The following is an 11,629-nucleotide window of genomic DNA, read 5'->3' on the forward strand; positions in this document are numbered from 1 at the left end:
AAATCATTTCCCTATTGATAGAAACTGGGAAATTATTAGTGGTAAATCAACATAAAATTATTTATCTTTATTCTGAAGATCAAATAATTTATCATATAGGTAATATTTAATGCAAAAATGCCAAACGTGACTAATTCCAGCTTCTCAAATGTAAAAAGATCCAGATTATTCTTGCTAAATTTACTTTGTCCTGTGATATTAAACTGAAAATGTGGAGATTGTGAGCAGAGATATCAATTATAAAGACATTTTGCACATTTATAGTTAATCAGTTTATATTGCACAGGTGAATCAGTAATGCATAGAAATGATGCTGCAGCTCTACATCGCACGCAGAAGTGGTAAGATCACTGAGTGTACTGAGAGTGTTTGATCCTTAGGGGGCGCTGAAGCCTCATAGTGTTGTAACTCGCAGTGGTCTCTATGTGATTTGCAACAATTTCCCCACATCGACTTGTTTTTATAGGTGTGAAAACCTGAACATTAATGCTCATCTTTTCTAAACAACTGTATGAAAACCCCCCGCGGTGAGAGACACAGTCATCTCCTAACAACAACAACGATCAACCATGTAAACTCTTTCACTTCTTGTTAGTTACACAGATATTAAAGCATTCACCTCCCCTGTTTATGAACTCAGTGGTAGGTTAACAACCCGTATCTGTGCTTTCCCACATCAGGACTCTTTCACTGCTGTGAACAGGAAGTGTATTATCATGTAATGCACTTTATTTCCCAGGGTATGTATTTCGCATACACTTATGAGCATCAGAGGAAACAACAATACAGGATGATATAGAAATGTGACATAGTCAATCCAGCCACGGCACTTTATTTTATTCACACAGTGCATTTCCTTAAAACACAATATATAATTTAATATCAATATAAAACTCCATTTGTATATATAAATTATGCATTCAATACAGCAGCTCTGATATATACTACTATTAAGCTTTGGTACAGTCATATATTTCTGTATGTGAGTGGGCTATGTGTGTGTGTGTGTGAACATGCTTGTTATGAGTGTGAACAATGTACCCTTGTGGGCACCGTCAGGAAGAAGGCGGGTGTAGGTGTAGGGCGGTGAGGGAGTGTGAAAAACGGTGTGTAAAAAGTGTGTGCGTGTATGCATGTGAGTTTCACGCAGGAACTCAAGTATCATCACTCCATCCGTTGAGGCATCATCAGTACTGTGCGCTCCAGGCCGGGGCGCTGAGGTTGTTGCAGCTGGGAGGATGGCAGCTGCTGTGATGGGAGGGTGGGGGCACCACGCAGCAGTAACCTGCCTCCCCACCAACCGCGGTCACAACTTTACTTTGGGGATAGGACACTGAAACACCTCCCTGCAGAGAGAGAGAGAAAAAAAAGGGAAGTAAAGTTAGTTAGAGGATAGAATTTGCCACCGCAAGCACTTTCTAAACTGTTAAACGCTTCTCTCAGGGGTTGAGTTGTTTCCAGGCGGACGCAGAACAAGATCTTTGGGTGCTCTGTGTTTACCTGAACCATGCTACGTTGATGAGAGGCCATTGGTGAGTAGGTCCCCAGCACGGCCTGAGCCTGGGTGTGTGAAGACTGCTGCTGCTGCTGCACCCCTACAGCGGGGGCGTAACCGGCTGCGAACACACACACAAATATACGCGGTTATTAACAACATATTTCATCACTGCAATTTGTTTAGCAAAGAAATAAACCACGAGAGAGTTTTACAAATAATTGTGAAGCTTTCTGGAGAAAAAAAAGGAGAAACAGTTGATGAATAAAAATAAAAAATGTGTTATTATTTTATTTATTTTTTAAATTTGGTTAGATACAATTTAATTTATCAATTCAGAACGTACACTAAACTTTTATTATACTTCATTTATTATACTTTTATTTGATACACTTTTACTATACTGTTATATTAATTTAATTACTTTATTTACATTAAATAAATAAAAAACACTACTTGGCAAATACATTCATATTTTTTCTATTATTCATGCAATCATTTCTGCTCTGATGTCGCCTTTTTGAATCTCGTGTAATTATACACCTATAATAATTATAGTTTACGGGTGCCTTGAAGGTGTTGATTGTTTGCAGCTGTTTCGGATGCATTCGCTCATTAAGAGACTCTTAAATTCGACTAACACGACAGTGTTGAGATGTGTCTCCTCTGCGTCGAACAGAAGCAGCAGGAAAAGAGACCGGTTCACTGTGAGACCCTCAGACTACATCTCTGACAGTGTAACGGCCCCCTCCTCTACTGCCACAGTCTGTGTCTGTTTACTACACACACACACACACACACACACACACAGGGGGAAGTACCTGTTGGTTGTGCTGCTTGGCTGTGGATGTGCTGGCTAGGTGAGACAGGCCTGCATGGGTGCTGAGCTGAGGTAGGGTACTGGCCGTAGTAATATATAGGCACCTATGGGAAAATAAGACGAGACTTCCTTTAATGGAAGTTTGACTGTATAATCAGAATTTAAGCTTAACCCAGGCTTAAATTAAAATGTGTTAATGTTTTATGTCATGGACTTTGTACCTGAGGTGAGGGCTGGCAGTAGCTGGGAGGGTTGGGAGGTGGAGGAGGGGGTGGAGGAGCTGCATAGATGTAACCCTGACTGTGAGGGTAGAGGGGCGGGGCTTCACCCGTCGACTGGCAGCTCACATGAGCGAACTGCGTGGAGAGCTCTTCAATCTGTCAGTCAAGAGAAAGGAGGTCAGGTCAAACACACACACACACACACACACACTGTAAAACAAATGCATGTACAACAGTTGTCAGACAGTGGTACATACTGTGGAGTATGGCTGTGAGGGAGTGACAGGCAACATCTGTGGAGCTGTGTACGAGACAGATGAGTACTGAACCACCTGAGAGGGACACACACATAGAGACAGAGATAAAGACACAAGACACAGACATGTACATATGTCAGCTCTAACATATCTTGCTTGTACGCTATGCTACCTGCTGCTGAGAGGGAGAGCTTTGAAGCTGAGTCTGGCTCCTGATTGGCTGCTGAGTGTCCGGAGGGTTGTACACAGCAGGCGTTCCATCGGGGTTCAGGAAAGGCTGCCCTAAGAGGTCAAAAGGTTGACAAATAGGTATGTATGTGCTGTGTGTGCAGTGGTACTGCTGTGTGCGTGAGTGTGTTACGTACCAGTATGTGGGTTGACTAAAATGCTTCCCGGCGGGATCCCGTTCTCCATGATGTAGGCAGAGTTAGGAGCCGGCTCGTCTATGTTGGGAGGAGAAGCGGGGTGAGGACAAGTGGACGGCAGTCTGTAGAGAGCAATGGAGCCTGAGAGAGAGAGAAGAGAAGAGAGCTTCATCATTACGACACATAACAAGTTCACATTTCAACACCTGCTTAAACGCATACTGCGTACAGCTCTTCGGTGAAATCTCTGCATTGACGTATTTTTCTTCCTGAAGATGCGAAGGCGGCTGGAGGTGTTGTGTGAAAATTTACAGCTATGGTGAGAAGATTCGTGCGGTGAGTTGAATTTTCACACCAGAAGAACTTCCACTCCTTTTTGTTAATTAGATGCTACATAATTTATAAACAGCGATTTTCCCAAGTGCGGCTGTGGTGATGAAATCCGCGAATAAGTTTGCTTGCACACAGGTATGGGAGGGGGTGAAAGCGTCTCACCTCTCGGCAGCTGGATTTACACCTTTACTACGTGACATTGAAGTGTTCGAAAGTCACTAAATGTTGAAAGTCTGACGCAAGCTTTAAAAAAAAAAAGAAACTAAGACACACCTGAACCACGTGTGTCCCAGCTGTGGTTGGCCGGTTGGCGGGGTTTCGGAGCAGGACTTGTCCACTGGTATGAGGAATCGGAGTCTGTGCTGCTCCAAGGATGGGGGTCGTTGCTATAGCGACAATCAGTCTCGGTGCTACTCTGCCTGCTGCTGCCTGTCCAGCTGGAGCCTGAGCTGTCGCGGCTCCCCCTGTGATGGCACATCCAGAATTATCCTACAGCCTTATTACTGCATGAGAGGCATGGCATTTGTGTGAATGGAGGACAAGTGTGTCTTCCACACCCACTGATATGCCACAGGCTGAAAAGTTTAAGGTACATTCACTGACATAAATTATCTAGAAAAACTTTATTTTCATTCAGGACACACCAAGGACCATGAATCCTGACACAAAAAAAAAGGCAAACAAATCTAGGTCCCTTTTCTGTTTCCGCCGCAGACTCTGAAAGGCTTCGTTGTAGCCAGGCTGACCAGATTAAGATGATAAATGACTACGCATCTGTGCAGACAGAGCTCTACCTGAAGAGCTGCCTTCTCCTCTGGGTCTCTGGATTGTAGTCCTCCACAGCCCTGCACACACACACACACACACAGACATATATTAATGTTCTCATCTAAATATAATAAGCTGAAAAGGCACATGGTGAGAATATACTGCAGGCAAGGTTACCTGGTTTCTGCATGGCCGCTCTCCTGGGTGCAGAGTTGCTGGAAAAGTACAGCGGAGAAATTAGTGAGTCTCCTATCTTTCTCTATGTCATATCTGCCTGTCTGTCTCCCTGTCTCACCTCTTGGTTGAAGATTCGGTCTCGTACTCTTTGGTACTCCTCCTCTCTCTCCTCCATTGACTTGCTTTGTCTTTCCCGTAACGGGTGAATTCGTGTCTGTAGGGGCAGAAACAAGAACAGGTCAAAGCACTGATAGGATACAATCGACGTCAATTATGGAGGGAATTCCACAGAGACAGGAAACTATAGAAACAGGAGGACAAAACAGACCTGGTCATCTGAGCTGCTGTCTCTCTTTAAAATTATTTTCCAGCGATTGACCTCTTCTGTCTTGTCCTTGTGCAACTCGTCTAGGAAACGCTGCTCCGGTCTTAAAGACAAACAAGGAAGCGTAACTTCACTGCAATAAACAATAAAATGGCACACGTGCACAAAGACGAATTGTTGCGTGCTTACATGCGTGTGCTGCTCGTCCTGTTGATGATGACAGACTTGCCTGTCTGGTCTACATTGTGCTCCATGCCAAAGTAGGCCGCCACCCGATGGACCAGCATACGGTGGTAGGACGACATGTGAGGGAACTTCTTAAAGGGACTGAGAGAGGCAGAAATGGGGAAAAGGTGTGGCGAGAGAGAGAGAATGAAGGAAGGGAGCGACGAACGAAAGTGGGCGGGAGGAAGAGACAAAGAGGGAGAGAGATCGGACACAAGGAGATAGAAGGAGGTAGATTGAGACTGGTTGTATTTTTTGGCTCCAGTCCAATTTCATCCCCGATTGGCTCGAGTACACCCACACCTAACACAGCTGGCTCGATGTATTGATCCGTGCACTAAATAAGCTGCATGGACAGAATTATGATATATGAGCTGAAAACATCTCTTACATTTACATAAACCCGTATTCACTCCTTAATAGGATTTAGCGTGCGTACAAGTTTCACTTCAGCACTTTTAAACAGCTCAATGAGGACCCAAGGTTATGTACTCTCTCTTTGAGACACACACACACACACACACATACCTATCGCTGGTGATATAGTCGATCATGTCCTGCTCCAGTTTAAGCAGCATCATGCGGTCTCTGGGGTTGCTGTTGAGGGTGTCGACGATAAACTGGTGCAAGTCTATCCCGGTGGAGTCAGTGTACTCCACGCTGGACTCTGAGAGCGACACAAGCGGGCAGGATGCGTTACAAGACAATAAAAATAAAAACACAGAAAAAAGCACAGTGCAATATTAAACACCCCGGGAGAACTACATCTAAATAGTGCTGCTGAATCTCACTTTATTACATTTTATTTGCTTTCTCTTGTCTTTCTTTTATGAGATATCAATCACACACACACACACACACACACACACCTTTGGACAGTGAATGTTTCTTTGGATCTGAGCTCTTCTCCTGTTCATCCTCCTTACAGGAAGTTCTCTCGTTGTCATGGCAGCTAGATGTGGTGTTTGTGTCCGGAGATGGCTGAGAGGCAGGATAATAAAGAGTAATTTGAATGTGATGATGATGGTGATGATGATCTGGTTATGCGTGTGTGTTTGTGTGTGTGTGTGTGTTACCTGGGTTTCTTCAAGTGGCGAGGACTCCTCGCAGACAGCCATACTCCGCACTAACTTCCCTTTGGCCTGAAAAAACACGCACACACAAGCAAGCAACATTACAAATTCATAGACCGTAATGCAATCGATATTTCAGTAAGAATGAATAATGAGAGGCACAATTATTTCAGCTTACCTTTACTTTTTTCTTTGGTTGCACCTGGTTACAGTGTTTCTGCGAGTGAGCACACAATTAGTCAAAAAGCGAGCACGTGATGGGGTGGCGCTTGGAGAGGGATGCACAGTTTTAATTGCATAGCAGTAGCTATGTTTAGTGTCACTCACCTGCTGCTCCGCCTTCTCACTGTCATGGTGACGGTCGTCGTCATCTTTCTGATCACATAGGGACGGACATGGCGTAGGAGAGGGGCAGGTGATGACGTCACATGACGTCACATCGCAGGGTTTCAGGAGGACATCTGCACTTTCTACAACAGCTTCGGTCATCCTTCTAAACAAAACAGCACATGGACTTTAAATAACGTCTGAGTCTGTGTATTTTATCGATGTTTAACGACTTTCATTTGCATTTAAGTTTGTGTGTGTGTGTGTGTGTGTGCTTTTCCTACCTATCTGTAGTTGTTTACTGGAGAGCCTCACAGGTGAATGATGAGGTCATATATCCCATGTTCCCACGGGGCAGCCAGAAACGCAATTATCCTCTCCGCCCGTGCTCTCCTTCTCTACACTTCCTCTTTCTGCCGGCTCTTTGCTGGTCAAGTGAAAATAGCCTGAAGAGATCGAAAAACACAGGAGGGAAAAAAAAACAGTGTTAGTGGTCATTGTACAGCAGAAACACAACGCCACTACACTGTTTCACACACACACACACGCACGCACTCATATCAAACAGTTTCCGCAGCACAAAAGCACATAGCTGCTGGAGATGACATCAAGTAGCTAAGCTTGTGTGTCTGCGTATGTGTGTGTTAACCTCTGTTTAGGCTTTCCAAACATTCCCCTGGCTTGACAGTTAATTGCTGCTTAGGTGGCATTACCGTAAGGGTGCCTGTGCATGTGTGACGGTAACATGAAGGCCTGTGCCCGGACGTGGTATTTCCTATTTACATATGTGTCGATCATGTGAACACGCCTGGTGTATGTATGTGTGTGTATGTGTATGTGTGTGTGTGTGTGTGTGTGTGTGTGTGTGTCCTTAAGCTTTTCTTAGAAACAGCAGCTGTGAAGAGTATCATCGGACCCGCCAGCACTAATATTCCCAGAATGCCAAGCTCAGTCTCTGATCCCAGTGGTGAGAATATTGCAGAGACCAAAGAGATAGACACACACACAGACACACACACACACACACACACACACACACACACACACACACACACACAGGAGGAAGTGGCATTCCAGCATCTTTTCCAAAAGGGCCGACTGTATTCAGCGGGGACACATTCTGCTGTAACACACAGCTCAAGGGGACCGTTATTTCAGTAACACCTGGGACGAAATAACGAGCTCAGAGATGGCTGAGTCCCATAACATGGTTATTTAACACCCGACTGGAGTTAACAGCAGTTTAAAAAAAAAAAAAAGACCTCTTGTCAGTCCATGTGCAACCAAAGTGGTGTTTACTTTCCAATGCCGCCTCAATGAAACACAAGACACGACAGCAGTGATTCCTCCCGGGAAAAATATTCTTAGAGCGGTGAAGAGGCGTCAGAAATCTCTGCAGGTTTTATTATATAATGGAAATATCAGTCAAAATTGTATATGTTATACACGAAAAAAAGGCTCTACTCAAAGTCTGATAACATAATATGTTGTGGTTAGATAAACAGAAATGTTTTCTCTGAATAATTTATCAATCAGGGAAATAATCTGCCATTTATTAGAGCAGAAGGGTTTGCAGTTTGCTGGATGCTGTAGCCGAGCAGCTTGGTGGATTTCTGCAAACCGCTGAGGGAAGAGAAAACAGTCACGAGACACCCAAACCCTCTCTATAGGACATAATAATTTGGGAAACTCCCTAATGTGCTGTTGGTGAGTTCGTGCTGAGGTGTCCTTACAGCCAAACACACCGGCTCCATGTGTGCTGCACTGCAACTGACCCTGACCTCAGACCTCACAGACGGAAGGAGGGGGTGGAGGTGGAGGTGGTGGTCACATCTCCTTTAATCATTGCAATCAAAGAGAAAATGTGCGTACGCTGTATTAGAGCTGTGGATTTATATCAATAGCACAGAATAGGAACATGACATAAGCGAAGAATGATGTGGAGCAGATGCACTACAGAGAAAACAAGATGAATGGGAGGCGAAGGAATGGGGGGGGGATGAAGAGGGATGAGGAAACAGTCTGCTGGGACTTTAAAGGTGAAGAGAGGTGAAGGAAAGCGGCGGAGAAAGAGAGAGAAGTAGAAGAATTACTGATGGAGAGGCTTGCAGCACAGTCTGTCTTGGGGCTTTTGAGCCGACGGCTGTGAAGAGGGGGATTTGAGCGGAGCTACCAGTTTTTGAGCTGAGCGCTGCAGAAGCGGCCGGCCGCCCGGGGAGAAGGTGTGACACGATCATTAGCGCGTGACGGATGGCGGCGGGAGGCAGGGAGCGCCAGTACCCGCTACATCATCATCCATCTGCTGCTCTCACCGAAGCCTCCAGCCTCAGAGCCACCTACTCACCAGGACACCTTTCTTCTCCAGCCAAAAGCTGCCTGGCTCATCTACACTGACACACAGGCAAGCCAGTGGGAAAATATCCAAAAGCTACTTTGGATGACCATTGTCAGCTAAACCGAGTTATATTAAGTGCTTAAGCTCAGTACAACCCTGTTTGTAATTAAGAACACTGAAAAATCTATCTGTGAACAGCAGAGCTGGTGGCTCTTGTATCGTTTAACACCGAGGCTGACATTGTACCTTGTACGCTTGGGTTTATTATCCTGCCCCCAGTGCTTGTAGACATTTATCTGCAAAATTTTGTCCCCTCTAAGGACACACTCTGCTCTGCTTTCTTTAAAAAAACAAACAAAATAAATATATAAATAAAAACAAATCATCACTGCCTGTGGGTCACAAAAAAAAAAAAGCCATTTGTGTTTGTCTCTGAGGCTGCAGCAGAATTTAAAAAAGGGGGATTTCATGTTTTCTCCCTCAGCTCTGAGCTCATTAGGATATGATTCAGCGAGAGACTAAAACCAAGAGAGCAGGTCTCTCTCTTGGTTTAAGATAATAATTGAGAATTTTGAGGCAAACTCGGAGGCTTGTTTATCCATAATCTGTGCAGGCTTTGTCCCTGAGTCTGTAATTGGGCTGCTTTCCTTTTCTCTCTCTCTCTCTCTCGCAGCACATAGACTATTATTCTTATATATTTGCATCCTTTTCCAGCTGAATCCTCTCCTGCCCGAGCTGCTGCATGCTCAAGTGAAATAAAACAGGACACACACACACACACACACACACACTTTAAGACAAGTGAAGAACAAAAAGTAGGCTGCACATGTGAAATTTAGGTTACATCGTCCTTTGAGTCATGAGCACCTGCGTGGCCAACCACAGCAAGCCTTCATTGCTGAAGTGATCTGTGGGTGCGACAGCTGTGCGTCTCTGCAGCTGAGCACAGAGGGGGGGAAATACCTGCACACCTATGACACATTAGGGGTTGACGTTAAAGGGTGAATTCACACAAAATAAAAAGTGTAATGTCGTCTTTCCGGCGCCAACAGAGACCTCAAGTTTAACACGGAGATAAAACAGGTGTCATCTTCATGCACAACTTTGTGGCATCCTGTTGTTGACCCATATAACGGGACACACACACACACACACACACACACACACACACACACACACACACACACACACACACACAGCAGTGTGCCGGTGCATGATTGGGCTTGTTGTGAGATCTACTTTCGGGATGGGACAGACAACCACCCGTGTCTGTCTATGTGTGTGTCGCATTACCGTGACCCAGGCTAAGCTGACACACCGGGCTATTTTTACACCCCGGGCAGGGAGTGGACCTCCTGCTTTGGGACTTCACCGTGCTGTCAGCTGCATGTGGAGGACGGTGGGCTAAGGGTACACAGCAGGGGGGCACCGACATGCACTCAGTGTTACTTTAAAACTCACCTTTCTACACTTAAAAACACACACAGGCGAGCAGAAATCACTAACAAATAACATTTATATGAGTAGCCACAGGCTCAAACATATACACATATTTCATCCACTGGTTTTTAGATTACCGCTATCATTCATTCAGCGGTGTCGCTAACGTTTCACACCCGGGGGAGATGCGGCTGATAGCGGCGGCGGCAGCAGCAGCGCTCCGGGGCAGTTAGCTAGTTAGAGCCGGCTAAATGTAACCGTTAGTCACGGCTACATTATGAAAAATAAAATGTTCTCTAACTTATGATCTGGTGTTATTGATGTCACAAAAGTACAAGCAGCGTTAAGAAAGCGGCGTTAAAAAGCAAAAAAAAAAAAAAAAAAAAAAAAAAAAAAAAAAGAAGAAGAAGAAGAAGAAACGTTGATGTCAACGGAGCGGAGTAACCGTTAATCGAGCTAACGGAAGAGCCGCGTGAGAGTGTCCGTTATCTTACCGTTAGCTGATGTCTTCCTGCCTCTCCGTGCGCGCTTCTGCCGGCGTAGCCTACCGACCGACCGACCGACCCACTGCTGTACACCCAGCGTCTGTTGACTGGGAGGTCCGTTGCTCCTCCTCCGCCTTTTGCCTTTCTCTGTCGGAGCAAAAGGGGGAGGGAGCGATGGAGGAGGGAGGAGATGATGGAGGGAGGGGGGAGGAGGGGGGAGGGACGACAGCTCTGAACCCTGAGCCACGCGCCCACACACACGCGAGGAATGCACGAGAGCCAACAGCAGTGTTTTATACCACAGCCCACTCACCTCTCTCTGCGCCTGCGCCTGTCTCTCGCTCTCCTGTGCCTGTCTGTCTGACTTTGTCTAACATTTCATTTCAACTCAATTAAATCCTGCACTAGCGCCATTACTGCAGTTTTAAACACTTGACGGGACACAACAATTTTTTTTTATAGGTTTATCAAATCTAAAAATGTGCCTCGTATTATTTTCATGTTACTTGTTTTTTTTAGTCCACTACATTTAACTTTATAGTTACTTTACATACAAAACATATGATTCACTTAGTAAAATCAAATCTCTTCAACCAGCTACATCTGTAAAATTCTGCCTTCACCATCCCAGTAATATAACATAATACACTCACAGGGGCCATTTTATGCATTGCAAGTACTTTGACTTGCCTTTGCTTGAAACTGAAAGTACAACTTTCTAATAATACTTAAACTTAGGTGACGTTTTTTTTAAATATTATTATTATTATTATTATTATTTTTTACTTTAAAGGTCCAGTGTGTAGAATTCAATTGCACCCAGTGACAGTATAAAGAATGGACGAAGCATGAGTAACGTCAGCCATAGCAGTGGTTGCGGTGCTGGCCACCTGCTATGTTGTACTGTTTCTTCAGCTAATCTAAATATTGGCAGACCTGAGGCGGGCCCAATGATGCCTGGGTGCCCTAAAAAGCCATCCGTG

General features: G+C 44.9%; 1 protein-coding gene across 2 annotated transcripts; it reads right to left on the reverse strand.

The window, feature by feature from the left end:
• Window positions 1-794: 794 nt before the first annotated feature.
• Window positions 795-10,856, reverse strand: arpp21 (cAMP-regulated phosphoprotein, 21). Of its 2 annotated transcripts, XM_010734806.3 has the most exons (20): window positions 10,656-10,855; window positions 6,671-6,832; window positions 6,387-6,552; window positions 6,238-6,276; window positions 6,063-6,128; window positions 5,856-5,967; window positions 5,515-5,653; window positions 4,951-5,088; window positions 4,765-4,864; window positions 4,555-4,650; window positions 4,437-4,474; window positions 4,286-4,336; window positions 3,765-3,955; window positions 3,159-3,299; window positions 2,966-3,075; window positions 2,794-2,868; window positions 2,537-2,692; window positions 2,317-2,419; window positions 1,501-1,616; window positions 795-1,346 (listed from the first exon to the last, which is right to left on the reverse strand). In XM_010734806.3, exons 3-20 carry the CDS (start codon window positions 6,546-6,548, stop codon window positions 1,188-1,190), a joined length of 1,992 nt encoding a protein of 663 aa, XP_010733108.2. In that variant the 5' UTR covers window positions 6,549-6,552; window positions 6,671-6,832; window positions 10,656-10,855; the 3' UTR covers window positions 795-1,187. The 2 variants fall into 2 exon arrangements, with proteins under 2 accessions (XP_010733108.2, XP_019119906.1); XM_019264361.2 differs by lacking the exon at window positions 2,794-2,868 and having other exon boundaries at window positions 10,656-10,856.
• Window positions 10,857-11,629: the final 773 nt, after the last annotated feature.

Source organism: Larimichthys crocea, chromosome XIII (assembly GCF_000972845.2).
Source record: "Larimichthys crocea isolate SSNF chromosome XIII, L_crocea_2.0, whole genome shotgun sequence".
NCBI classification, from domain to species: Eukaryota; Metazoa; Chordata; class Actinopteri; family Sciaenidae; genus Larimichthys; species Larimichthys crocea.

What these genes read in the sequence shown, in the direction of transcription:
- arpp21 (XM_010734806.3), bottom strand. Translation starts at nt 6,548, where the DNA reads ATGACCGAAGCTGTTGTAGAAAGTGCAGATGTCCTCCTGAAACCCTGC. An exon ending in CGCCACTTGAAGAAACCCAG is followed by an intron (nt 5,968 to 6,062) that starts GTAACACACACA and finishes CCTGCCTCTCAG; the next exon opens with CCATCTCCGGACACAAACAC. An exon ending in TTTAGTCAACCCACATACTG is followed by an intron (nt 3,076 to 3,158) that starts GTACGTAACACA and finishes TTGACCTCTTAG; the next exon opens with GGCAGCCTTTCCTGAACCCC.